The 27,493-nt window shown below is 40.9% G+C and overlaps 1 protein-coding gene across 2 annotated transcripts; it reads left to right on the top strand.

Annotated features, from left to right (window-relative positions):
- The first annotated feature begins 211 nt into the window (after positions 1-211).
- LOC103638495 (polyadenylate-binding protein-interacting protein 10) lies at positions 212-12,570 on the top strand. 2 transcript variants are annotated; one of them, XM_008661391.3, is made up of 7 exons: positions 212-728; positions 9,323-9,407; positions 11,394-11,438; positions 11,538-11,610; positions 11,700-11,812; positions 11,923-11,982; positions 12,054-12,570. In XM_008661391.3, exons 1-7 carry the CDS (start codon positions 361-363, stop codon positions 12,177-12,179), a joined length of 870 nt encoding a protein of 289 aa, XP_008659613.1. In that variant the 5' UTR covers positions 212-360; the 3' UTR covers positions 12,180-12,570. The 2 variants fall into 2 exon arrangements, with proteins under 2 accessions (XP_008659613.1, XP_008659614.1); XM_008661392.3 differs by having other exon boundaries at positions 11,923-12,015; positions 12,145-12,543.
- The last annotated feature ends 14,923 nt before the right edge of the window (positions 12,571-27,493 follow it).

The following is a 27,493-nucleotide window of genomic DNA, read 5'->3' on the forward strand; positions in this document are numbered from 1 at the left end:
TTATGATCTGATCCACTTATACCCTGTTCAAACCCTAATTTTAGAGCTCGGGTTTGTATTCTTTTGTTGAAGAAAATGGGAGAAAAATCTAATTTCTCTTTTACTAATCATCAGCCCTATCTTCAGCCGCTTGGGGCTTCTAGCCTTTTCTGTAGCCGGCATTGTCCTCTCAAGAATGGATCCCATGACTCCTTAAGGGCCTTATCCTGGTGTAAATCGCTTAACAGGAGATTCTCCAACCATCCTTATCCTTTCAGCCACCATGGAGCCTAGTTTTCCTCCCCCACACGTGAGATCCCTTCACCAGCATCTCTCTTCCTCAAGCGCCATCCCTGGCTTCTCCCATGCCGAGCGTCTCAAATGCCCAAACCTCCAAGGCCGACGTCGCCCTGCTCAGGTCCAACCAGCTCCCCTTCCTGTTGTTGTGTCCAGCCGATGCCCCTCCCTCCATCTTCCTCTCTACAGCAACCCTACCATGGTTTTTTCCCTGCTTCCATGGTGAGCTCGCCCCAGCCCCAACGTCGGACGTGCCGTCGCCCTCACGTCCAGCTCCTCCATCCCCTTGATTCCCTCCCTGCTCTGACCAGGTTTGCTAGGTCCGACCGTTTTGCTCACCGCGCCCTCCCCATGCCAGCACGCAAGCGCCCTCCCGTCCCTGCTCCTCTCCATCGACGCCCAGGCCGATGCCGAGCTCCTAGCACCTCCCGATGGCGTGGTCAAGCATCTAGGTACCGTTCATTTTCGGACCTCCTCTGCTCGGTCCCTAGCGATGTTTGCTCAGGTCACGTCCGTGTCGTGTTTTGCTCTGTTCGTTTCCCATCCGGTGCCCGTGCTTAATTATTAATTGTGTATATGTGTGCATTTTTGGTGAAGAATTGAAATCCCCATGTTTGAGCAAGGAAGTAATTAAAGGAGTGAGGTCATGTGATGCTCGCCAGGTATTCGATGGGATGCCTGAGCCATGGGATTGACGTCGTTCTTGTGTATTCGGAATTGATTGAGGTTGATGTGCTATGGGATAACCTCATGATCCGTAGCAGTGCTTGCGTGCTAGTCCATTGAGTTATATAGGGAAGGATTCTTTCCTCTCTTTTCTTTGTAGATATTGTGGTGGTATTAAGTATTTGTAGTGCTTATATTAGATGATCGTTGAAGTGCCTCGCCATAAAGTGTTTGTTTAGTTGTCCCATTATTTATAATGATATGACCAAGTCTAGGTTTTATAGGTTCGATGTTATGACTGTGGTGAACTAAAATTGTATTTGTAGTGCTTATATTAGATGATCGTTGAAGTGCCTCGCCATAAAGTGTTTGTTTAGTTGTCCCATTATTTGTAATGATATGACCAAGTCTAGGTTTTATAGGTTCGATGTTATGACTGTGGTGAACTAAAATTGCGTAGGATGAGTTCAGAATTTTTATCGTCTATCTGACGGTTCCTATCAGTGTTGTTGTGTTGATTGTGTTTATATGTGAAGTTTAGGTCTAAAATTATGAGTTTATTTGAAATGATTTTGTGCACGATTATGAGGTGGACTAGTACATATATGTGATTGTTGGGGACTTGTTCTCAAATGCTATGAATTAAGAACAAGGCAACACAAGAAATGGTAAACGTTAAAGTCCTTCGTCCTTCGAAGCATTATTTCCCTTAGGACATAATGATTTTCGGACGAAGGTTATGAAGGACATACCTTCATAAATTCAACATATAATAATGAAGAAGGAATCATATGAGACACAAAAGATAGCATAAACCATTATGTATTATCATCAACTCATTTCTGTATTATTATTATAGAAAAGTAGAAATAATATCAAATTACAAATGTACCTTCGGCTTGAAAGAAGGCGAAAGTACAAGCGTGACGCAAAAGCAAATACCAAGTCAGCGTGAGCAGTACGGGGGTACTGTTCACCTATTTATAGGCACGGGACACAGCCCATATAAAATTACATCCATGCCCTTTACATTTGGTAGTAATTCTATAGTAATCCACCGAGGTCTGAATAGCCTTTTCATCTTTAAGTCGGTTTCCTTTTGTGCTACCACGCCGAAGCTTTCCTGCTCACATCTTCGGCGCTGTATCAACCTTCGTATTATTTGGGCTTCTCCTACTGTGATATCGATTCGAGTCCGAAGATACCTGTTCACACATTATACTCCAGAAACACTGTTAAATCTTGTTTTTGAGGACCTTCGGAAGCCGAAGGCCCCCAACAGTAGCCCTCGCAATATTAATTTGTTAGAATAATAAATTTAGATTGTGACATGGACGAAGGCCTTAAGCCGAAGGTCCGAAAAAACACCTTCCCTTTGCTAGAATAGCAACATTCACTGACAAGCGAAGTCTTCCAATTTTCAACGCACTGGGCGTATAAATAAGAGCATACCGCGAGCTCATTTGGTACGCTCTCTTGCCATCTGCTCTTGCTCACTCAATTTTTAGCTCTTGCGCACCAAGACTTGCTTAGCTTTTTAAGTTTTTAAGCTTCGGCGTTGAAAACAGTTTTTTACTGTTTCCGAAGATGTCTGAAGATAAGAAGGCTGCTGCCGAGATGAAGCTGAGTCTCTCTGAAGAGAAAAACCTGGGGTTTCTTATAGCAATGTCGAAGACCAATACAGAAAAAATCACCAAAGAGATTTTAGAAGGTTTGTCTGAAGATACTGATGACAGCGACAGTTATGATGTGGATAGTGGTGGTGAAGACTCCGAAGATCGCCCTTGGCGACCAAGCCATGCGGTTTTCGGCAAATCAAGTATTAAAGAAAATCATCTTGTCAACATGAGGGGAAGATATTTCCGGGACTTGTCCGTTGTGAGGGCCGACGAAGGAGAAAAGACTTGTCCGAACCCTGAAGAAAATGAAGTCGTAGTGTACCGAAGCTTTTTGAAAGCTGGACTACGATTTCCCTTGAGCAACTTTGTCGTAGAGGTGCTGAAAATATTTGAAGTCTATCTTCACCAACTTACCCCCGAAGCAATCATAAGGCTGAATATCTTCGTGTGGGCCGTGAGAAGCCAAGGTCTGGAACCTGATGCGAAAAGTTTCTGCAACATACACGAATTATCATACGAGACAAAGCCCTGGGGTAAGGAACAGTATCACAATAATTTTGGCTGCTACAGTTTCGTTTCTCGGTCTGGGTCAAGCTGTCCCGTGCCAACCTTTCGGAAGAGATGGCCCGGCGACTGGATGACAGAATGGTTTTATGTAAAGAATGACCTAAAAACACGGGAAGATATTAAAGGTATAATTATGCGCCCTATTTGGCAAAGCTTCGGCCTGCGGAGGCCGAAGGTTGAAATGAATGAAGCTGCCGAAGAATGCCAGAGAGCCTTCGGAGTTATTTGTTCTTTTATTGGAACGAGAGATTTGGTCCAAGAGCATATTGCCTTCAGAGTATGGCCGCTCACAGAAAAATGGGAAATGCCACAAGAGACTATAAAGGAGGCTGACGAAGGTGGACTTATCAGGCTGAAGTATACTTTCAAATTCGGAGACAAATTCGTAGAGCCAGATGATGACTGGCTAAAAAGCATTGAAAATGTAAGTGATGAACTACTTGGGGTTTATTCAAAGGCCGAAGAAACTGCATTGTCAGCAGCCTTCGGAGGCCGAAAAAAGAAAAGACTGAACCGAGTGTTTGACGCAATTGGGTTTGTCTACCCTGACTATCGTTATCCCATTCGAGGGCAGAAAAGAAAAGGCACGACTCCTGCGACAGAAGAAGCTGCCGCTGCTCCTAGTGAGCCAGCACTGAAAAGAAAAAGGATAAAGATCCTCACACATCGGCCACGCTATATTGAACTAGCCTCGGTGCCTGAGTTCACCGGAGAGACCTCTTCGGCCACCGAGGCTGAAGAGCCAACCTTGCTGCCAGAAGTCACAGAAATGGCCGAAGCGCCAACAACAACAGAATTGGAGGAACCAAAAATTTTATTACCAGAAACCAAAGAGATGGCCGAAGCGCCATCGACAGAAAAAATGGAAGAATCAAAAGGATCGACTGAGGGAACGAAAGTGTTGGAAATTTTGAGTCCTTCAGCAAGTGTTGAGACAATAAAAAACCAAAAGGGTCCAGCGGTGACTCCGAAAAGAAAAAGAATGGTCAATGTGCTAGATGTTCTGGAGACAATTAAGTCCTCAAGCACAACTCCGAAAAAGACTGTTGAAACTTCCGAAGCGGAAACTGAAATTTTTGATACTAAAGCTCCAAAGCAACAAACTGAGGCTGAAGCTGGGCCTTCAGAGCCCACGAAGGTAAAATCCTTGGAAACCGAGGAAGAAAAAATGATGGAGCCAATTCTTGTTGAAGAAATCAGTGCTGTTGCCCCCGAAGCATCCCCTAAAGTCCTTGATTATATTGTTCGACATGCTTCGGGGAAAAAATTGTCTGAAAAAGAAAAGCAAGAGGCCCAGTTTTACGCCCAAAAACTGAAATATCCAAAGGGGGCGTTGGTATTCAACGGCAGCGGAGAAGAAGACTTCTTGTATTGTCTCCCTGACAGCAAGGAGATTTCTGTCTGTCGGGAGATGAGCAAGAGCTTCAGATTCCCAACACTAGAAGACGGGCTCTCGGTGTTGTCGAAAAACGAGCTGGCCGACAGCTTGGCGTACAATAGCTTAAAGGTGCAAAAAATGAAGTCTTTGTATTTTTTCTTGAGACCAAAATTTTTCGTTTGCTTAAATTTATTGACGCACACACATTTTTCTTTGCAGGGCCTTATACTTAGCAATGCCCTCAGGGCCCAAAAAGATGCCGAAGACGAAGGGTGTGTTATGGCCCTGAGCAACCTTCGTTCCGAAGTAATTGAACTAAGGAACGAAGGTCTCGAAAAAGATAAAATATTACATTCATTGATAAATAGAATAAAAGAAGACGAAGCTACTTTTAAAGGTCAAGCTGAGGCTCAGAAGCGTGAAATTGAAGATCTTCGAAAACAACTAGCCAGAGCTAAAGAGGAACGCATACTTGAAGAAACGAGGCGAGAACTTAGTAACCAATGGGCAAATCATTTAGAAGGAACTGTTGAAGAGCTTCGTTCGTCCAAGAAAAGATGCTATGTCAAATCTATGGAGTGTGTTAAGAAAATGAAAGCTAGCTTCGCCAGCGTTGGCGCATTCTCGAGCGAAGAAAACTTTACAAGAGGCAACCCCGAAGGTCCCATCGAATGGATTAATCACGAAGCTGAGGCCTTTGAGGAAATTTTAAATAGCCGCGGAGACATATGCGCTTTTTCGGGTGCCAGGGGGGATTGCCACCATTTTGGAGAAAAAAGGCTGCGAGCATGTAAAGATTTTAGCGCAATCCGAAGCTACCTTGTCCTTCGAAGATGCAAAAGATCCTTCAGCCGAAGCTAGCATGGTTGGTGGAAAATTTTTCACCGATGTCTGGGACAATGGTGGTCGAGAAATGGCCCGAGAAATTATCCAAAAAAGCGAAAAGGGCATCCATGATGCTAGAAAAGTAGCAGAGGCTGCTGAGAAAAGCGCAGAGCCCGAAGGGCAAATAGGTATTAACTAATGGTTTTTATTGTGTTGTAATTTTTGATTTTAAACTTCGTTCGCAATTTGTAATAGCAATGTAGCTGTATCCTGTCCTCCCTCAGATCCTACTAAGCGTCTCTGGGCCCTCCCCCGAAAGATGACGATGAAATTAAAAAGATGGCTGAAGCTATCATGGATCAAGTTGTTAATCAACTCCTGAATGAAGCTGCGGAAGTAGTACTTAGGGAAGACTAGGTGCTATTGTAAAAACATCTGAAATATAATATGTATAATATCTTATAATCCTGAATGTAATATACTTGTCCTTTTTTTATGGTTCAATTCTTTACGATGCATGAAATTTTACATACGTACCGTTTTTGAGTCTTTGACGAAAAAACACCTTCCCTTCTTTTCATGCTTCGTGAAGAAGAATTTTCATTTATCACAATAATATCCGTAGTGTTCTGATGAAGAATATCCAAGCTTCGTGAAGATATTTTCCGAAGCTACACTTCCGAAGATCAATAGTGTATCTCCTTGCGACTTAGCATGATTTTCCCCTTTTTCAAAACATTCTTCTGAAGATCGATATTGTGTCCCCTTCTTGTGCCATATGCAGCATGATGTATGATGCTTATGCCATGCGAAATGATGTGATGATGTTATGCTATGTAAAATGGTATTTATTCCGAAGATACACACACATCCCTGTAATAAAACACATAATCTTTTTAAATCAGCGTTGACTTTTCGCTGTAAGCCTCCCTTAGGAGCTTCTTCGCCTTTTACTTCAGCGGAATCAGCGTTTATTTTTCGCTGTAAGCCTCCCTTAGGAGCTTCTTCGCCTTTTACTTTCAGCGGTATTCGCGTTGACTTTTCGTGCTTCGCCTTTTACTTAGGCGGTATCAGCGTTTATTTTTCGCTATAAGCTCTGCATTCCCTTTGGAACGACTTTGGAGCAGAAAACTTACACTGCGCTCCCTTTGGAACGGCTTTTTGTAACTTCAGCAAACTTACTCTGCGTTCCTTAGAACGACTTTTTGTTGCTTCGAAGAATTTTTGATAATTCGAAGGTCCTCCTTGTTATCGCAAATCTTTAAGCTTCAACAACTTAAGCCTGTGGAGAAAATATATTTTCCTTGTGACAAACAACGAAACTATTACATGAAATTTAAAAAATGTCCTTTATTACACAGAAAATAAAACTGAATGGAAAAGACTACTATCAAGGTAGGATATTTGTCAATAGATGTGCTTCGACTCTAGCACAGTGCTATTGACTGTGCGAGCTTCGGACTGTTCTCTGAAGTCCCTTTGGTGTTGAGCATATTGGCCCCCTTCTGGCTGCTGGCCTTGTTGCAGCGGTGGTGGAGGCGGAGGCTGTTGCCAGGAAGCTTGAGGTTGACTCGCCGAAGCAACAGAAACTGCAGGGTGGTTGCCTACATATTCTGGGATGTAAGGTGAATGATACGAAGCAGTGTGCATGATTTGCTTCGGCTGAGCCTGTTGTGCTGCAACTTCGGCTATCTCCTTTTGCTTCTGGATGGTAACATGGCACATCCTGGTGGTATGGCCCTTGTTTTTACCACAGAACAAGCAAAATATTCTCCTTGGTTGATCTCCAAACCTTCCGCCGAAGCCCCTGGCGCCTCTGCCTCTTGGAGCTGGCGGCCGGAAGGAGCTTTGTTGTTGCCCCGAAGCCTGTGAGGAGCACTGTGGCCTTTGCTGCTGACTTCCCTTATCATCATTTTGAGTAGAGTTGTGAATTGACCTAACATGCCTCGGATAAAATCTTCCTCCGAAACCCCTGGTCATTTCAGAAAACCTGAAAGCCTCCTCCCTTCTTTGACGAAAATCATTGTCGGCACGAATATACTCGTCCATCTTCTGGAGCAGCTTCTCCAAAGTTTGAGGAGGCTTCCTAGCAAAGTACTGAGCTGAAGGTCCTGGCCGAAGTCCCTTGATCATGGCCTCAATAACAATTTCATTGGGCACTGTTGGTGCCTGTGCCCTCAAACGCAAGAACCTCCGGACATACGCCTGAAGGTATTCTTCGTGATCCTGGGTGCACTGGAATAGAGCTTGAGCAGTGACCGGCTTCGTCTGAAACCCTTGGAAGCTGGTTAACAACATGTCCTTCAGCTTTTGCCATGAAGTGATCGTTCCTGGCCGAAGGGAGGAATACCAGGTTTGAGCAACACTCCTGACAGCCATAACAAAAGATTTTGCCATGACTGCAGTATTGCCACCATACGAAGATACTGTTGCTTCGTAGCTCATCAAAAACTGCTTCGGGTCTGAATGGCCGTCGAATATGGGAAGCTGAGGCGGCTTGTAGGACGGAGGCCAAGGTGTAGCCTGCAGCTCAGCGGACAGAGGAGAAGCATCATCAAAAGCAAAATTTCCATGGTGAAAATTCTCATACCAGTCATCTTCGTTGAGGAAACCCTCCTGATGAAGGTCTTTATTCTGAGGCCTTCGGTTCTGCTCATCCTGAGTAAGATGACAAACTTCTTCAGAGGCTTCGTCTATCTGCCTTTGCAGTTCAGCTAGTCTGGCCATCTTTTCCTTCTTCCTCTGCACCTGTTGATGAAGCATCTCCATGTCTTTTATTTCTTGGTCTAGCTCATCCTCTGGCGGTGTCGGGCTGACAGCCTTCCTCTTCTAGCTTCGGGCCTCCCGAAGGGAGAGAGTCTCCTGATTGGGGTCTAGCGGTTGCAGAGCTGCAGCCCCAGTTGCTGAAGCTTTCTTCGGCGCCATAGCGAAGGTTTATGATCGCCGAAGGTGTTCAAAACTCAAAGAGTGGAAGTGAGTTCACCGGAGGTGGGCGCCAATGTTGGGGACTTGTTCTCAAATGCTATGAATTAAGAACAAGGCAACACAAGAAATGGTAAACGTTAAAGTCCTTCGTCCTTCGAAGCATTATTTCCCTTAGGACATAATGATTTTCGGACGAAGGTTATGAAGGACATACCTTCATAAATTCAACATATAATAATGAAGAAGGAATCATATGAGACACAAAAGATAGCATAAACCATTATGTATTATCATCAACTCATTTCTGTATTATTATTATAGAAAAGTAGAAATAATATCAAATTACAAATGTACCTTCGGCTTGAAAGAAGGCGAAAGTACAAGCGTGACGCAAAAGCAAATGCCAAGTCAGCGTGAGCAGTACGGGGGTACTGTTCACCTATTTATAGGCACGGGACACAGCCCATATAAAATTACATCCATGCCCTTTACATTTGGTAGTAATTCTATAGTAATCCACCGAGGTCTGAATAGCCTTTTCATCTTTAAGTCGGTTTCCTTTTCTGCTACCACGCCGAAGCTTTCCTGCTCACATCTTCGGCGCTGTATCAACCTTCGTATTATTTGGGCTTCTCCTACTGTGATATCGATTCTTGTCCGAAGATACCTGTTCACACATTATACTCCAGAAACACTGTTAAATCTTGTTTTTGAGGACCTTCGGAAGCCGAAGGCCCCCAACAGTGATTAAGTGGGTGATTTTAGATCTACTTTAATATAAGGTATTAGCATATTTGAAGTATTAGGCACATGAAAATTTTAGAAGTTAACTAGGAGTTAAATTAGGATTCTTGTTGTTGGGACTGCATGACCAGTTTTAGTTAGGCAACTAGTCGATGAGGTAAATCTTGTACAACATTGCATAAGTGCTCACTTTATTCATGGGTACAACATTCACCACATTATCTTACACTTAGTTGTAGGCCACTTTAGGAACGTATTTTTTTAAGCCGCTTATCTACATTACGTATGATACTATCGTTATCTCTCCTGTTACTTGTTTCAGGTATCAGAATTCCTGGATTCCAAATCTGAGACGGATGTTGATGTTGACTATAACAGCTTGTACTCAAAGCAGGACTTTCTACAGGGTGAGGTGCTCGTTTCGTTGTGGCTAGAGTAACTCGTGTACTCTATCTCATCGTTTTTAATTTATTTGGTTTTCACAGCAACTGTTTTGTGATATGTGCTATCACTTGCTACTTAGATTCATGCTATTAGAGATTCATACTTCAGGTTTGCAAGATCTCACACGGTGAAGTATGGAGTAGAAATAACTCTGCAGCGACTGGTGTTGGCGGGGCCTTCAGTTGAATTTACTTAGAAACAGTACCATTCACTTTTGAGGCATGTGGCTGAATTTACTTGAAATCATATCATCCAGCCTGAGGTTTAGATGAATTCGAGAACGACGACACACATCGTCAGGCATTCCTCCTTTGTTACCATAGTTGTTTTGTTATAATTTACACAACTGAATGCTGCATGTTTGATTAAGGGCCTATTTGGAAGCGCATGGTTTTTTTCTTTATTTTTAGAAGAGAAATTTACATTAATATTTCTATATATTAAGTGTGGGAACAAAGATAGTCCCTCGCTACGTACATGTCAGTACTTTTAATTTTAGTCGCACGATCTGGGGTTTTTCTTCACTGCGAGGGATTACACAACTACTGTCTCCCTTTCCTCTCTATCAACTGACTATTTCCTTGCTCTAATGATCATCATATTCACTCCCAAAGAAAAAATAATCTCAGTGGAAGATAGGTAAATATTTCAAGCTTATTTCTAGAATTACAATTCTTTCTTTACATAGTCTTTTCTTAATCAAAATTGCATTAATGATCTGGGGTTCCATTTTTCTTTGTGCCAGTAGAACTACCATCTGGGGTTGATTGTATTCTGTCAGGTAAAGTAGCAACCAGATGTGCATTCGATTTCCTTTTGTGTTTCCTAGCTGAACTATGTGATTTGTGTGTGCTAACAGTATATTTTATTTCCCACTCTCACAGCTTCCTCCATGTCATCTCCTTTTGGTCTGTTCAATCGAGTAAAATTAAATGCCTTTGGTTATGTTGAAATGAACAAGCCCATATGCTCTGACCATGCTAAGTGTTCCTGACATAATATCTTATTGATGTCGGCTAACCACTCCATTATGTCGTCCTGCTGTCCTTCACACACTAAAAAAGGGGAAAATATTTTCTTCCTAATTGGTGCCTTGTCACTAGCTACAGAGGTGGAATGCCTATTTTAGAGTTTGTTTAGGTTCAGATTGTCAATCCTGTTTTAGTATCTTTAGTGCATTATATACATCAACTTTCAGTCCTGAAAATGTCTATTTGTTCATCCCTTAATGGTGTACCTTGCCTTGGCGAGACCTAAAACAGTTGGAATGCTTCCGTTATTGATTCTATTTCAATATCCTTAATGCATTATATGCATATGAACTCGCATATTTGATATTGTCTTTTAAATAACTATTTGTGCTACATTTGAAGGACATCTTTAGGACCACAGAATGAGCAGCAGATGTGTTAGAACTTGTAGGTTATATGTTCAGGGTTGGATGGTGAAACCATTAGGGCGATATAGCTCGACTTTGAAGTCGCGAGGTAGAGTGACGTGGCTGACCCTACCTTGGATTGGGAGTTTGGGACAGAAGGCCTTTGTCGTCGTTTGAGATGCAAAACACAAACATTTTGCAATGCACATATTTAAGTTTGGCACACTTCTATGGCTACTAAGATAGTGTTTGTTGATGTAGTTAGTTATACTGTTGTTTTTGTAAAATACAAATTAATTGTGAATAGCCAACCTTTCTTAAAACATGTAGTTGTTGCCATAGCTTTGTATGGTTGTGCCCCTTTCTTTTCTGTCATACATGATAGTGTTACCTTTTTGCCAATCGGAGTTGAAAACGTTGGGGGTAATGTATTAGGACAATTTTTATCTAACTGTTATTCTATACGGTAGCTTCTGTAGTGTGCTATTTATTCAATATTGTAGTGAAATGTTTGAGTTGCTAACTAACAATCATATGTAGTTCTGGTGCTAATTTCTCTTCTATTGTTCAGGTTACTGAAGAAAACCTCGCAGCACTATTTATAAATTGCGGGCAGGTACAAATTTATGGGACAGTTGTAAACCCTTTTATATGTATTTAGTTCCCCATTTGATTTTGATCCAACTGTGCATAATCTTGGATATGCTCTCTGAAGGTTGTGGACTGTCGCATGTGTGGGGACCCAAATTCAGTCCTTAGGTTTGCTTTCATAGAGTTCACTGATGAGGGTAATATATCCATATCCAACCATGTTTCAGTTTGCTTACTCTGTGTAATGGATCTACTGTTTATGGGGTGAAAAACATCGATGTCCCAGAGGGTGCAAGGGCTGCTCTGAATCTGTCAGGAACCGTGCTTGGATATTATCCTATCAATGTTCTGCTGTCAAAAACTGCCATTGCACCAGTCAACGAAACATTCCTACCCAGGGTATGCAAACCTTCCGGAACCAACATGCTTGTCTTAAGTTCATGGCTCAATGTTCATGCTCTATCTGATATGGTCTCTAAGAAAGTTGGTCGATTTTCTGTGCTCTGCAGTCTGACGATGAACGTGAAATGTGTGCAAGGACTATCTACTGCACAAACATAGACAAGAAGGTTTGGTACCTGCACTCATGCTACTACCACTAGGTATTCATTCTATCATGGTTCTGTTTTAATACACACAGGTCACTCAAGCAGATCTAAAGTTATTCTTTGAGTCCATATGTGGTGAGGTTGGTCGTTCTTTACTGCAAACACAATCTCCCTTCTGTATAGCTAAAAGTTTGCAGAAATGGCACCATCAAGATTGATCTGGAGACCAACAAGATCATGGACTTCATCAAGTTTGACGTCGGCAACGTGGTCATGATGACCGGCGGGAGGAACACCATGCGTGTAGGAGTGATCAAGAACAGGGAGAAGCACAAGGGCAGCTTCGAGACCATCCACGTGCTGCTTGGAGCTTTTTGCTATGTCTAGTTTTCTCCTATTTGTTGTACAGGAAAACATATAATGGAATTCAAATTTGGTGGCCGCAAAATGTGGAGACTTGAATTCATATAAAGTTAGGCTTAACATTAGTGCAAATAGTTGTATTTTAGTTTAGATTTAGAGTACACTTATGTATGTGTTGTTTGACAATGCTTATTTATGATATATTGAATGGTACTTATTTATATTATATTAATTATAATGTTGTTCAATATATGTGTATGTATATTACTCTTTCAAATTATTATAACGTGATCTCTGAAAAAATGATTGTAAATTGAAGAATGTACTGCCGTGTAAGTCATTTCGTTTAAATCTTAATAAGACGGTCACCAAAATGTCTAATATCAGTCTCCTAAATAAGACGGTTTCTAAAACGTCTATTATTAGTCACCTAAATAAGATGGTTTTCCTATTGTAATCGTCTATTATTGTAGGATATTCGAGACAGTTTGATAAATACTTTATGACTTATAATGTTTGTATTCTCTACGGTTCTTTAGAAGCAGTGTCTTAAACAAAAACCTAATTTAAGACGGTTTATCGGACAAAATGACTTAAACAAATACCTTTTTCAGACGGTTATAAATTAAAAATTGTCTTATATAATATCTTTTAAGACGGTTTATAACCATCTTAAATGTGGGACATCTTTTACGACTCCATCAAATTTGGACACTTCATAAGTGTCTTAAGAACTGAAAATTAACTGTCTCATATAACATGTTTTGTAGTAGTGTTTCCAGCCAGCTGGCCACTTGCTTCGGTAGCTAATCACTGGAAATTTTGTATTCTTGCGATAGGCAAAGTTGTAGCAGCCAAAATTTTCATGTAGCCCATCCCCTCTAGCCTTCGTCTGATAATGCAGCTCGTGTATCCGGCAGAAGCCTACACCGAATGGCTCCACTCCTTGGCTTTGGAGAGCTTAGATATAAACACTAAGCCTAATGATAGCGTTAGGAGTTAGCTTATGAAGGTAAATCCCAAACTTATTCAGTACATCAGCGATCATCTTGTTCAAAGGAAATCTCAAACCAGCCTTGAAAAAACTTTTGAAGACCACTACTTCATCCTTTCCTGGCTTCGGAGTAGTCTCTTCCCCACCAAAACGAACCAGCTCTTTTTTCGCTTCATTGAAATAGCCCAATTTCAACATCTTAGACAGATCATCTTCGGAGATAGTGGATTTCCCGAAATCCAGATGGCTGGGTTTACTTGGCGCTGCGCTATAATCATCTTCAGACTCAGTCTCCTCAACATCAGCTTGCTCTGTTTCGGCGACAGGTGCTTCCTCCGATGTTACCAGCCTAGACCGCTTCATCGCTTCTGAAATCGGAACAGTCTCAGTAGCTTCGGTTTCATCTCCCTCACTACCAACTCTGGCAGTGGAACGAACTCTTGCCATTTGATTATGAATTTCTTGAAATTTTTGTTGTTGACTTTTTTGTTTTTCCGAAGCTCTTCCTCTTGTGACGAAGCAGAATCAAAAGCGGCGCTTCGTTTGAGCACGATGATCAAGCTTCGGCTATGGTTAAATTTTTGGCAGCAAAACAGTGCAATAGCAATGACTGCTGTGGTAACTTCACACCTACCCGTCTGTTTATATAGTGCCACAGGTGGGAAGGTGAATCATCAAGGTCTCTCGCACCGAACAAACATTCACCCGCACTCGCTGAACGATGGGCCATAGGGTCCGGGATGGTGAATCGCTAGGGCGCGCGTAACTGCTGCAAGATGGAGCCACCTCGAGCGCGGATTATTTTAATCGTTTCTCGCCAACGAGCTCAGGGAAGGTGTTTTTCAGATCTTCGGCATCCCGAAGCCTAGAAGACTTTTTCACGGATCAAGATCGTTACGAAAAACGATCTAGCACCGCGAAGGGGCTACTGTTAGGGGTATGCTTCGTAGCCGAAGATCCTAAAGAAAGAGAACACCTTCGGCAGATCCTATCAGAAGCAACGCCGAAGCTATCACCTATAAAGCTTCAGTACAGTGACAGGTCTCAAGACGAAGGAGTGAATCGACTTAAAGATGAATTGACTTAAAAGACCCGCGATGTTTTGTGTCATTATTGTAGTCGATTGTAAGGGGCATAAATGTAATTTTACACAGGCTGCGCCCTGTGTCTATAAATAGATGAACAGTACCCCTGTACTGTTACCTCAATCTTGCAACTGATAGCACATTGCGCTGGAATTATTCTTTTCTGTCAAGACAAAGGTGTAAATGTACCTGAATATTATGTTTTAATATTTGTGTTCATATAATAAAGTATGTGAAAATGTTATCTATTTTTAGTATATCTTTCTATAATGTTTTGTGCTTTATATTTTTTATTTCATATTGTTTTACAAATCTGGTCACGAAGGTATGACCTTTGTGATATTTTGCTCGTGGCCTTCGTCCGAAACTCATTAAATCCTTAGGGAGATAATGCTTCAGCGGACGAAGGGCATTAATATTTAACATTTTATGTTGCCTTGTTCTTAATTCATAGCATTTGAGAACAAGTCCCCAACACCAGCGCCCAACTCAGCACTCACCTCAGGGGACTCCACCGACTCATCATGCTACCCCCACTGGCACCCCAACGAAATTTTCAGGACAGAGTGCATGCACTACTTGCTACAAGTGTGGGAAGACTGGACATTATGCAAATGTTTGCCCACAGAGGATTGCTACTACTCCAGTTCAGAACAAGCAGCAGACTCCGGGATCTGGCAAGGGATTTTCTATTGCCAGGGTTAATCAAGTCAGCACTGATGCTACTCCTGATGGGGATGACATCGCACTTAGTATGTTTTATATTATTGCAATTCCTGCAACAATATTATTTGATTCTGGTGCTACACATCCAACACAAATGAGTTACCACTAAAAATTATGAAAACACCAATGATAGTAATTACACCCAATGGGCCTATTGAGGCAAATCATATGACACATAAATTGACATTGACAATTATGGGAAGAGAATTTGGGGCTACCGCTATAATATTAGAGGCAAACAACATAGATCTAATCCTTGGTATGTCATGGTTAAGAAAGGCAAAGGCCATTATACACTATGGTAGGGGTGCAGTAGAACTCACCAGCCCTAAAGGAGAAAGATTTGATGTTGAAATCACAGTAACTACCTCTACCATACGTGTGTCATTCTTCATAGATGTGGAGTTTGTTGGAAACAACATCCGTGTGGTTAGGGATTTTCTGGATGTCTTTCCAGAGGAGTTACCAGGGATGCCACCAGATAGGGAAGTTGAGTTTGTCATTGATCTCTTACTTGGGACTGCTCCTATTTCTAAACGGCCATACATGATGTTTGTAGAAGAGTTAAAAGAACTTAAGAAGCAGTTAACGAAGTTACAAGAGGCTGGGTACATTCGTCTGAGTTCCTCACCTTGGGGAGCGTCGGTCCTGTTTGCACAGAAGAAGGATGGATCACAAAGGATGTGTGTGGACTATAGATCTCTTAATGATGTTACTGTGAAGAACAAGTATCCGTTACCCTGCATTGAGGATTTATTTGATCAGATGAGGGGTGCTAGGGTATTCTCGAAGATTGATCTCCGATCGGGTTACCATCAAATTAAGATTAGGCCTTCTGACATTCCCAAGACGGCTTTCTCAACCCAATATGGTTTATATGAGTTCACAGTTATGTCATTTTTACTAACTAATGCACCCGCTTATTTTATGAATTTAATGAATAAGGTGTTTATGGAGTATCTGGACAGAATCCTCGTGGTATTCATCGATGATATTCTTATTTATTCCAAGAGTGATAGTGATCATGAGGAACATCTGAGATTGGTGTTACAAAAGCTACGAGATAATCAACTCTATGCCAAGTAGAGTAAATGCGAGTTCTGGATTGATGAGGTGTCATTCCTTGGACATATCATTTCTAATGGAGAGATATCAATGGATCCTGCTAAAGTCAAAAAGATAATGGCGTGGAGCATACCCACTACAATTACAGAGATTCGAAGTTTCATAGGACTTGCAGGATACTATCGAAGATTAATTGAAGGATTCTCTAAGATTGCTAAGCCTGTGACCTCACTTCTGGAGAAGGGGGGAGAGTTTAAGTGGGACGAGAAGTGCCAAGATAGCTTTGATCAATTAAAGAAGAAATTGATGTGGCCCCTAGTATTGGTTATGCCAGATCTACAGAAGGGATTTGACATTTATTGTGATGCATGCGACCAAGGATTAGGATGTCTGCTTATGCAAGAAGGACACGTGATTGCCTACGCGTCTCGTCAGTAGCGGAAACATGAGTTGAACTACCCCACTCATGACTTAGAACTGGCAGCTGTAGTGCATGCACTTAAGACACGGAGACATTACATTATGGGTACTAAGTGCCAAGTGTACACGGATCATAAGAGTTTGAATTATATATTCACTCAAAAGGATCTCAACCTTAGGCAATGCCGTTGGTTGGACCTTATTAAGGATTATGATTTGGAGATTCACTATCACCCGGGCAAGGCAAATTTGGTTGCAGATGCCTTGAGTCGAAAGGAACACTGTTGGGGGCCTTCGTCTTTCGAAGGTCCTCAAAAACATGATTAACAATGTTTCCCAAGTGTAATATATGTACAGGAACCTTCGGACTCGGAATGAAGTTGTCCACAATATGAAAAGCATGGTTGGACGAAGGTTGAACCAGCTACGAAGCTACGCAAGGAAGCTTCGGCTCAGTAGCAGAAAAAGGAACCGACTTAAGGAGGAAAAGGCTATCTAGTCCTCGATAGATTGTCCTTAAGTCAATAGTAAACATGAAGGGCATGAATGTAATTTTACACAGGCTGCGCCCTGTGCCTATAAATAGATGAACAGTACCCCCGTATTGTTCACACTCACTTGTATTCACTCATGCGTCACACTTGGATTCTTGCCTTCTATCAAGCCGAAGGTACAAATGTAATTCAATATTGTTCTTGTTTATCCATGATGATATAATAAAGATATATTAATGTTGTCATATGATTATTCATGTTCTCTCTTATATTTTATATGCTTCTTCTTTCATTAACATATACTGCGATGATGAAGGTTCGTCCTTTAGGACCTTCGTCTGAAGATCATTATATCCTAAGGGAGATAATGCTTTGAAGGACGAAGGGCATTAACCTTCAACATTATGTGTTGCCTTGTTCTTAACTCGTAGCATTTGAGAACAAGTCCCCAACATTGGCGCCCACCTCCGGTGTACTCACTTCCACAATCTTTGGCAAAGCATCAACCTTCGTCATGTCGTCGAAGAAGATAACAGCGCCAGGGGCTGCACTGCAGCCACTGGACACAAACACTTCAGGAGGAGGAGTTGGACCAGGAGATCAGGGACCTAGAAATCATTCACCAGTAGGTGCAAAGGAAAAAGGAGAAGATGGCTCGGCTGGCCGACCTTCAGAAGAAGATCGACAAAGCTACTGAGGAAGTGCGTCATCTTACTCAAGATGACCATGACCGAAGGCCTCAACACAGGGAGCTTCATCAAGAGAGCTCATTCAATGAAGATGAATGGTACGATGATTTTAATCATGGTAGCTTTACTTTTGATGATGCTTCTCCTCTGGCAGCAGAATTGCAGGCTATCCCATGGCTACAATCCTACAAGCCACCTCAGCTACCCATGTACGATGGGCACTCGGACCCAAAACAATTCTTGATGAGCTATGAGGAAACAATATCCTCATATGGAGGCAACGCAGCTGTCATGGCAAAGTCCTTCATCATGGCAGTCCAAAATGTGGCCCAGACATGGTACTCTTCTCTTCGGCCAGGGACAATGACATCATGGCAGAAGCTCAAGGACATGTTGGTTACCCGTTTTCAAGGCTTTCAAACGAAGCCAGTCACATCTCAGGCCTTGTTCTAGTGCACACAAGACCATGAGGAATACCTTTAGGCGTATGTTCGAAGGTTCTTGCGACTGAGAGCACAAGCGCCCACAATGCCCAATGAAATTGTCATTGAGGCCATGATCAAGGGTCTTCGGCCAGGACCCACGGCCCAATACTTCACCAGGAAGTCCCCCCAGACTCTGGAGAAGCTGCTTCAGAAAATGGATGAGCACATCCGGGCTGATAATGATTTCTGACAAAGAAGGGAGGAAGCTTATAAATTTTCTGAGATGACTAGGGGCTTCGGAGGGAGAATCCACCCTAGGCATGTCATATCAATCCACAGCTCCAGTCAAAATGATGACAGAGGAAACCAGCTTCAGAGGCCACAACACACCTCATAATCTTCGGGACAGCAACAAAGCTCCTCCAGGCCACCAGCTCCAAGGGGCAGAAGCGGCAGGGGCTTTGGAGGAAGATATGGGGATCAGCCCAGAAAAATCTATTGCTTATTCTGTGGTGAGGACAAGGGCCACACTACAAGAACGTGCCAGATCACTATTCTGAAGCAAAAAGAGATTGCCGAAGCAGAAGCTCGGCAGAATCAGCCAAAGCAGGTTTTACACACTTCTTCGTGCCACTCTCCTTACATACCAGAATATGTGGGCAACCAACCTGCAGCTTCTGTTGCTTCGGCAAGCCATTCATAAGCTTCTTGGCCTCAGCTTCCACCGCCACCACCACTGCAGCCTACCTATTCTCGAAGCCAGCAGCGAGAAGTCAGCACTCCCAACAACAACGTGACTTCACGGAGGAGTCCGAAGCTCGTACAGTCAATAGTACTGTACCAGAATTAAAACACATATACTGAGCAATATCCTACTTCTCAAATACTTTTATCTTCTAGGCTATTTTGCTTTTTGAATAAGGAACAAGCAATGAAAACTTAGTTTTAATTTCTTGTAATAATTTTGCTTCTATCAGAATGAAATATATCTTCTTCACATATTTACGAAGCTCAAAAGTCGTTCCTAAGGGAATGCAGAGCCGAAATTGCCGAAGCTACAAAAAGTCGTTCCTAAGGGAGCGCAGCGTAAGTTTTATGCTCAAAAGTTGTTCCTAAGGGAATGCAGAGCCAAAATTGCCGAAGCTACAAAAAGTCGTTCCTAAGGGAGCGCAGCGTAAGTTTTATGCTCAAAAGTCGTTCCAAAAGGAATGTAGAGCCAAATACCACCGAAATATAAGGCGAAGAAGTTCAAAAGTCGTTCCTAAGGGGATGCAGAACTTATAACGCCGAAATAGAAGGCGAAGAAGTTCCAAAGACGTTCCTAAGGGGATACAGAACTTATATCACCGAAATAGAAGGTGAAGAAGCTCAAAAGTCGTTCATAAGGGGATGCAGAGCTTGTGTGTTCCAGTGTGGGCGTGTGGGTGTGTGTCTTTGGCATCCTCATCATTTTTCATCATATCATCACATCATTTCGCATAACATTACATCATACATCATATTGCATCAACGGCACAAGAATCGAATACGAAGCCAATCTTCGGCACATGCTTCGTCAAAATAAAAATGTGCTAAGGCACGAAGTAAGCTTTAGGAAATACAGATTTATTAGCTTTGTCACAAGAAGGGATCTCTTTCTTTACGAAGCATGAAAAGAAGGGAAGGTGTTTTTTCGCCGAAGGCTCAAAAATAGTATGTGTGTAAGTTTCATGCATCGCAAAGATGTAAATTACAATAGTTTACATATTCGATTCAAAGTTACATACATCAAATATTACAGTCTTGTTATAATAGAAGCTTAATGTTCATTCCATTGTCCCATACATCGAGCATTTCAAAATATTATTACAATGAAGTCTATTCTTCTCTGAGAACTTTTTCCGCAACTTCATTTAAAAGTTTATCGACAACTTCGTCGATAATGGAGTCCACCATATTTATAATGTCCAGCGCCTCTTTCATTTCTGGATCAGCTAGGGGATCGTACGGTTTCGGCGGCGGAGATAGTTCAGCTGAAGTAGGTAAAATTGATTAGTCCGAAGGCAAAAACAAGTACCGAAGATCAAAACCAAAAAATAATACCTTTACGTCTTTCGCGTTTCGCAGCTTCTTCAGCTCGCTTTGTTTCTGCCCGGGCATCATGTGTGTCTTTTTCACTCTTTTTAATAATCTCGTGTGCCATCTCTCGGCCACCATTCACCCAGACATCATTGCAAAATTTCCCGCCCATCAAGGTTGCTTCAGCTGAAGTATCCTTCGTATCATCCATGGAGAAGGCGGTTTCGGGCTGGGCCATGGCTTTAATCTGATCGCATCCAGCCTTCTCCAAGATGGCTGAAATTCCACGCGCATCGGAAAACGCGTAAACATCCCCGCAATCACTCAAAATTTCTTCGAAGGCTTCGACTTCTCCATTTATCCATTCAATGACGCCTTCGGGGTCGCCTCGTATGAAGTTTTCTTCAGAAGAGTAGGCACCCACTTTGGCGAAGCTAGTTTTCAATTTTTTCATGCAATCCAAGGATTTCTCGAAGCACCTTTCCTTGGATTCGCGAAGCTCTTCAACATTTTTCTCTAGATGATTCTTCCAATATTCGCTGATTTCTTGATTAGCCTATGCAAGCGCGCAGTTTTCCTTAGCTTCAGCCAGTTGTCTCCGAAGATCTTCAATTTTAGTTTTCTGGGCTTTGGCTTGAGCTTTGAAATTAACTTCGTATTCCTTTACTTTGTTCACCAATGAAATTAAGATTTTGTCTTTTTCCAGACTTTCGTTTCTCAATTCAATCACCTCTGAATGAAGGTTATTAAGAGCCATTGTATAGCCTTCGTCTTCAATATTCTTGTCACACCCGTTTCCAAGGGGCAGAGCCGGGTGTATAGCATATGTGTGCCAAGATTTATTTCCACACATATGTTGACGTCACAAGTGTAATATATCAAAAGAACAATGCATAAAAGCGTAAATAACGATTATATTAACATATTACACTTCGAACAGACATAATATCTTAACCTTTATTCATCAAAGTACAGCGAAACATGGACATCCATCCACAGGAAGATGACCAGGGGTATCACTAGACTAGCATCCATGGAGTTCAGCATCATATCTTCATCTGCAAACTTCTGATCAAAATTAAGCAAGGGTGAGCTCACTTATGGTCGGGGCTCAGCAAGTGGGGGAAAAACTAATGCAGGTTTAACAAGGTGAGGCTAAGGTTGAGCAGTAAGCATTTTAGTTGGTCAACATTTTATTAACAACACCTGTCTTACTAATAAGTGTGAATCTCAAGTATTCCCATTAAACAAAGGTATAAGAGTATATCAAAAACACTTAAGTGAAACGACTTAAGCGAACCATTGGCAGATCATCGGATCTCGATTTATTTTCATCTTCAAGTTCAATTATCATGTGAGGAGTCTAGACTGCTCATAACCATGAGCACGACTGATATATCAATTTTACACTCTGCAGAGGTGGTACAACTTTACCCACAAGCCGTGTATCTCCTCTAGCCTGGGTCGGCCAAAACCCGTAAACACTTCCGAGGTGAGTGGCTAGGGATCCACTATGAGGCTTTCACAAAATACACTTAATACGAAGCAACCCGCTAAGGTTTCTAAAGACGATGGTGGTGGCCCCCTGGGTGAGGTACCTTAGCCAAGAATGCGTCCCCATGTTAACGTGGGATGCCAACACCTACCGCTCCCCCTCTTGCCCATATTTCAGGTAAGGTTGCCAGGCACTAAGCATATAAAGCTAATTACCAAAGCCAGATCCATGATAGCACTCGTCGTTGCACTGTTTTCCCGGGTGGTCACTCCATGTTCCAATTAATATGCAATAATCTTGTTTAACCATCGGGTTAACAACAATAATGTAAACTTACCATTTTGGAACATTAATATCATAAGCGGGAGTGACTGCATAAAGTTAAGTTGTAGCAATAGCATAGCTACGAAGGTAAAGTATAATTCCCAGGTTTGATCAAGGAATAAGGTTGGAAAGGTTATCTAAATAGGTAACTCGTCAAATTATGCATATATATCCAAAAGAATAAACTTTATTAAATGTATTGTTTGGGATCAAACAGAGTATGTAGAGGGAGAAGTCCACTTGCCTTGCTTACTGAAAATTTGAGGTTCTTCCACGGAATATATCTTGATTCTCAACTACTAGATCAACCACTGAATATCACACAAACAAACAAGAACAAACATCACTCAATAACATACAACATTCACCATAGTTAAAGCTAAAAGAAAGCCTAACGAAAAGAGCGTTCGCTTTTCAAAAACGTCGTAAGTAATGGTTATAATAAGAAGGTATTCTTTTCAAAAATGGGTGATCTATACTTTATAAAACAAGACATGAGCTTAAAAATATCTTAATTAAAATATACAAATATTTGGTTCACCAATTTAGTCTTTTATAAAACGTCATATGCGAAGTCTAAGATTAAGGGTTTATAAGACGATAAAACATGTTATAACGATATTAAACATTTTTAACCTTTTAGAAAAGATATAGGTTATATATCTAAAGTTAATGAGTTATAAAACACATTATTAGACATTACTTTTATAAAAAAACTCATAAATAGCTTAAACAACTTTTATGTGAAAAGATCATAATTATATTATTAATCACCTATTTAAGACGAGTTAGGTTATGGGCCTTAAGTGGATTTTCATGCAAAAGATAATAAACAAATAACTATCTTTTAATTTCATTAAAACACATAGCCTATATTATTATATTCGAAGTCCATATATAAAGTAACATTTTAAGTTATAAAAGAACTTAAACTCTTATTACTTTATTTTATCCTTTAGGAAAAGCTAAGTGATTCGTATATAATGTGGACTAAATTCTATAAAACCATTAATCATGACATAAACCTAGTTAAGAACAAATTGACTATAGGTTTGATTAATAAATTATGATAAAGGATAATTAATCTATTAATTATCTTTAATTCTATTGTAGGAACAAATGATCTAGATAATTAAAATGAATACTATATTTATTGGTATATTATTAACTATCATTTTAGTTATGACGATGTGAGCACTTAATTAAGTCATTATATCATTATTAGAAAAGTTATATGACATATTACTATTGTAAAGCATGTAATTATGGATACTTAAATATGAGACTAAATGAGTTTTATGTGAAGGGATAATAAATGATTATCATTATATTAGGAAAAACACTAAATCTATATTTGTTGAGAAAACTACATTCAAATCGATAGGTCATCATTTTAAAGATATGAACATCGATTCTATCATTCTAGTATCTTTAGGAAAACTCTATTCTTTTAAACTTCTTACTTAATACGACTATACTTAAACATCTATAACGAACCTTGTTAAATATGATATCTATTAAAATATTATTTTAAACTAGAAACAGGTTATCTAATTCTTTAGTAAGAAACCTACGTTTACCAACATAACTATCAATTTTTTATTAGAAAAGTATGAGCGTCTAATTAAGTCATTTTAACATAATAAAATTCTATTCTTTCGATTTTCTCCTTTCTTTTCTAATAGAATTTATACGTATACTAAAAATTATTTATTTATTCCCTTTAACATTAATATACTAGAATTAATTGTAAATTACTAAATGGGACTTTTAATAACCTATTCATGGTTATTATGACATAAATGAACATTTTACTATTCTAAGTAATTAAGTGCTATACTTATGAATACATTTATACATTTATTATGAATAGTAAAATCTATACATTTTTCATTGGGCCGGAAATACGTGGCTTAATTCCTATTTCAATTTCTTATATCACTAAAATTATACTTATATCATTACTAACCGATTATCGCTCCACACACTAAAGCGAAAACAAATCCGTAAACATTTCTAGTATGAAAATCACGAAAGTAGTGAATAGTGACCGCGTTCATTTTTAGAATTATAAAATCATACGTATATTCAAAGTAGTGTCGCGGGGTTCGATTTTGGCTATACGTATACATCAAAATCTCCAAAATCCTACACGTGAATCGCTAAATCGTATTAATATTACAACAATAATTCACAAGATCCATAAATTAATTTTAAAGCATGATTTAGAAAATAAATTAGCGAGTTGTCTTCAACCTTGGGTTTTCGTTCATGCGAAGGGATGAACGTCGACGAGGGGGTTTCGACCGTGCAGGGGAAGGACAGTGGGTTTGGCGTCAAGCAGGGAACGACGTGATCCTCGTGTTGCGCGGGCGGAGCTCCGGCGGGGTTCCACGGACTCCGGCGACGGCGTGCGGATGCGGACGGTCCGGCGACCAGCTTCATGACGGCAAGTACGTGGGCGACGAGTGGCAACAGCACAACAATACGCTGTTGCGAGTTGAGCAAAGGCGCGGCTCTGCGCAGTGGACGAGCAATGGGTGTGAGGAGGACGAGAGAGAAAGGGAGCCTAGGGAGGAAGAGAGGGAGATCCGTCTCTAATTTATAGAGGGAGAGGAGAGAGAGAGAAGGGCGCCGCGGAGAGGAAACGGTGGCCGGCCATTAATGGCATTCATCAACAGAGGGATTAATGGGAGAGAAAACGGATGACTTGAACTCCATTAACGCACGGACGGTGCGGGATCGCGCGGCTACGCGGCTGTGCAGTCGAGCGGGCCTGGCGTCGAGCACGCGGTCGGTTCTTCGGTCGCCTGGTGTTGGGGGCAGGGCGAGGTCGGCTGGGCGCGTCCGGCGTCGCGCGGTGCAGGGCCGGTCGGGGCAGACGCGCGGTCGCATCGGGCGCGGGCGGGGTGGAACGTCGCGGTCGGCTGCACGGGGTCGCGGCTGGGCGCTCTGCTGGCCCGGTCCTGCAGGCGCTGGGCTCCTGGTGGCTGTGCGTGGAGCAGAGAGGCAGGCGGAAGAGAGAGAGAGAGAGGAGCAGAGGAGAGAGAGAAAGGGTGGGGAGAGAGGAGCAGAGAGTGGCGGCGGCTGCGCTGGTTGGTGTGCGACGAGCGAATAGAAGAAAAGGAAAGTGCCGTCAGGAAGAAAAGAAATGGGGCCCACCTGTCATACACTAGATGAGAGTAGGAGAGAGAAAAAAACTAATACAAAAAAGGGGAAGTGCTCGGGGAAGCCTGGGCGTGGGTTTCCGTGGCCTTTTTTATTTCAATTTTTTCTATTTTTAATAACAGATTATATATATATTCCAAAAATTCAGAATAAAAATTTCAATATTATTAGCATATCTAAAATACATATTGTTTTAAAAAACAATTGTAGCAGCCCATTATAGTTTTATGAAAAGATCCACAACAAGAAATAAATCCCAATATTGCATTTACATAAATTTTTCCAAAATTAGAATTAACACTTAAAAAACAGTTATTTTTGTACAAAACATTATCTTTAAGAAAATTCTTTTTTAATCAATGAGATTTTTCTTAGAAAATTAAATCCAAGAATTGGATTCAAATCATACAAAACATATGCTTTAGCATGAATGCATCAAACACTTGATACAATTTTACTACTCACAAAAAAATATTTAATTTATTTATGTTAGTATTTTATGATTTGAAAATATAAATTTTCTTTCTACTAGAAATTAATAATTCAAACATGGTTGTTTTCATTTGATGGATTTTAGAGTGTTACAAAATCTACCCCTCTTAAAAAGAATCTCGTCCTCGAGATTAGAGAAGGCTAGCAAGAAAAAATGGATATATGGTTACTCGTAGGTTCTTGGTTCACATTGAACTCTTCCAAACTTAAGGAACTTATATTTCATGTCCTTCTTCTCAAGTCGGCCTAGATGCTTCTTGTGGCATTAGCGGATGATATGTCCTTCATTTTTGCAGTAGTAGCAAGCACTTCTTGATTTGAGTTCTTCGCGAGTCAGCTTCATTTGATAGACGATAGATGGTGGTTGATTGGGTGCCTATGTCTTAAACAGTTGAGCTCAATTTGATTCTCCTGTTTGGGTGTGGGAAGGAGACAAGGGATGAAAATACTAAGCAAGGATAGAGTATAGAGGGTAGAGAAAACCCATCTATCTAAGGTTTTACCTAGCTAACTGATGTCATTGTGGACAAAAGTCACACAATACACCAACAATCATTCCAAAGAAGCAAATCAAACATGAACACAAAGGACAATGAATTCAAGCATACCAGCACAACACAATCCAATTCTACTCATTCAACCAAAACAAAAGGTGAGACCAGGTTTGGAATAAGAAAGATATTATAAAGTCAAGGAGTCAGGTAAGAATTATCAAGGATTTAGACAAAACATATTTGTCGGTGGCCAATAGTGAAATAAGATAATCATAAACTATTAAAGTCAGGATAAATGATACAACCAAGGATATAAAGTGAGTTAGGGAGAAAGAATTATCAAGGAGTAGAGAGCCAAAGGTTTCATACATCAAGGTAGATATTGCGCAAGGGTGGCAATACAATGGCATGAAAGCAAAAGTATAAGAATTCAATAGGGAGAAAGCATTATCAAGGAGAAAAGTAGAGAGGCAAAAGTTTAATATATCAAGGTAGATATTGCACAAGGTTGGCAATAGAATGGCAAGACAACAAAAGTATAAGAAGTCAAGGGTTATATAGCAATATTAGGGATTAGAAAACCACTTATAATATAATATAATATCGCCATTACCGATCTAGTCGAAAATTTTAATACTAAAGAACAATCCTATCACCTTAGCCAAGAAGTCAAATAATAGATCCAGGGGATCCATAACAAAACTTCTTGCGGAGTGGGGATAAGACAGAGAATAGGGCATCGTTGATAGCTTCGAAAGGGTTTCTTCCGGTAGACTTCACTTCAAGTTCCACAATCCTAACTTGATCATCTTGTAATGCTTCTCATTAGAACTTTCTGATAGACGAAGTATCAGACAAGAAGGGTTGAAGATAAAAGAGATGAGTTTTGATATAAAGTAAGTTTTTATGGAGACAATTAAGTCAAGTTTTAAAAGACTGACTGGGCTTTCCATTTCTAACTAATCTAGCGACCTACGGTCACATTCCTTTGATACCACTTCTGTCACACCCTTTTCTGAGGGGCAGAGCCGGGTGTATAGCATATGTGTGCCAGGATCTATTTCCACACATATGTTGACGTCACAAGTGTAATATATCAAAAGAACAAAGCATAAAAGCGTAATTAATGATTATATTAACATATTACACTTCGAACAGACATAATGTCTTAACCTTTATTCATCAAAGTACAGCAAAACATGGACATCCATCCACAGGAAGATAACCGGGGGTGTCACTA

Source organism: Zea mays, chromosome 9 (genome assembly GCF_902167145.1).
Source record: "Zea mays cultivar B73 chromosome 9, Zm-B73-REFERENCE-NAM-5.0, whole genome shotgun sequence".
In the NCBI taxonomy this organism is placed as follows: domain Eukaryota; kingdom Viridiplantae; phylum Streptophyta; class Magnoliopsida; order Poales; family Poaceae; genus Zea; species Zea mays.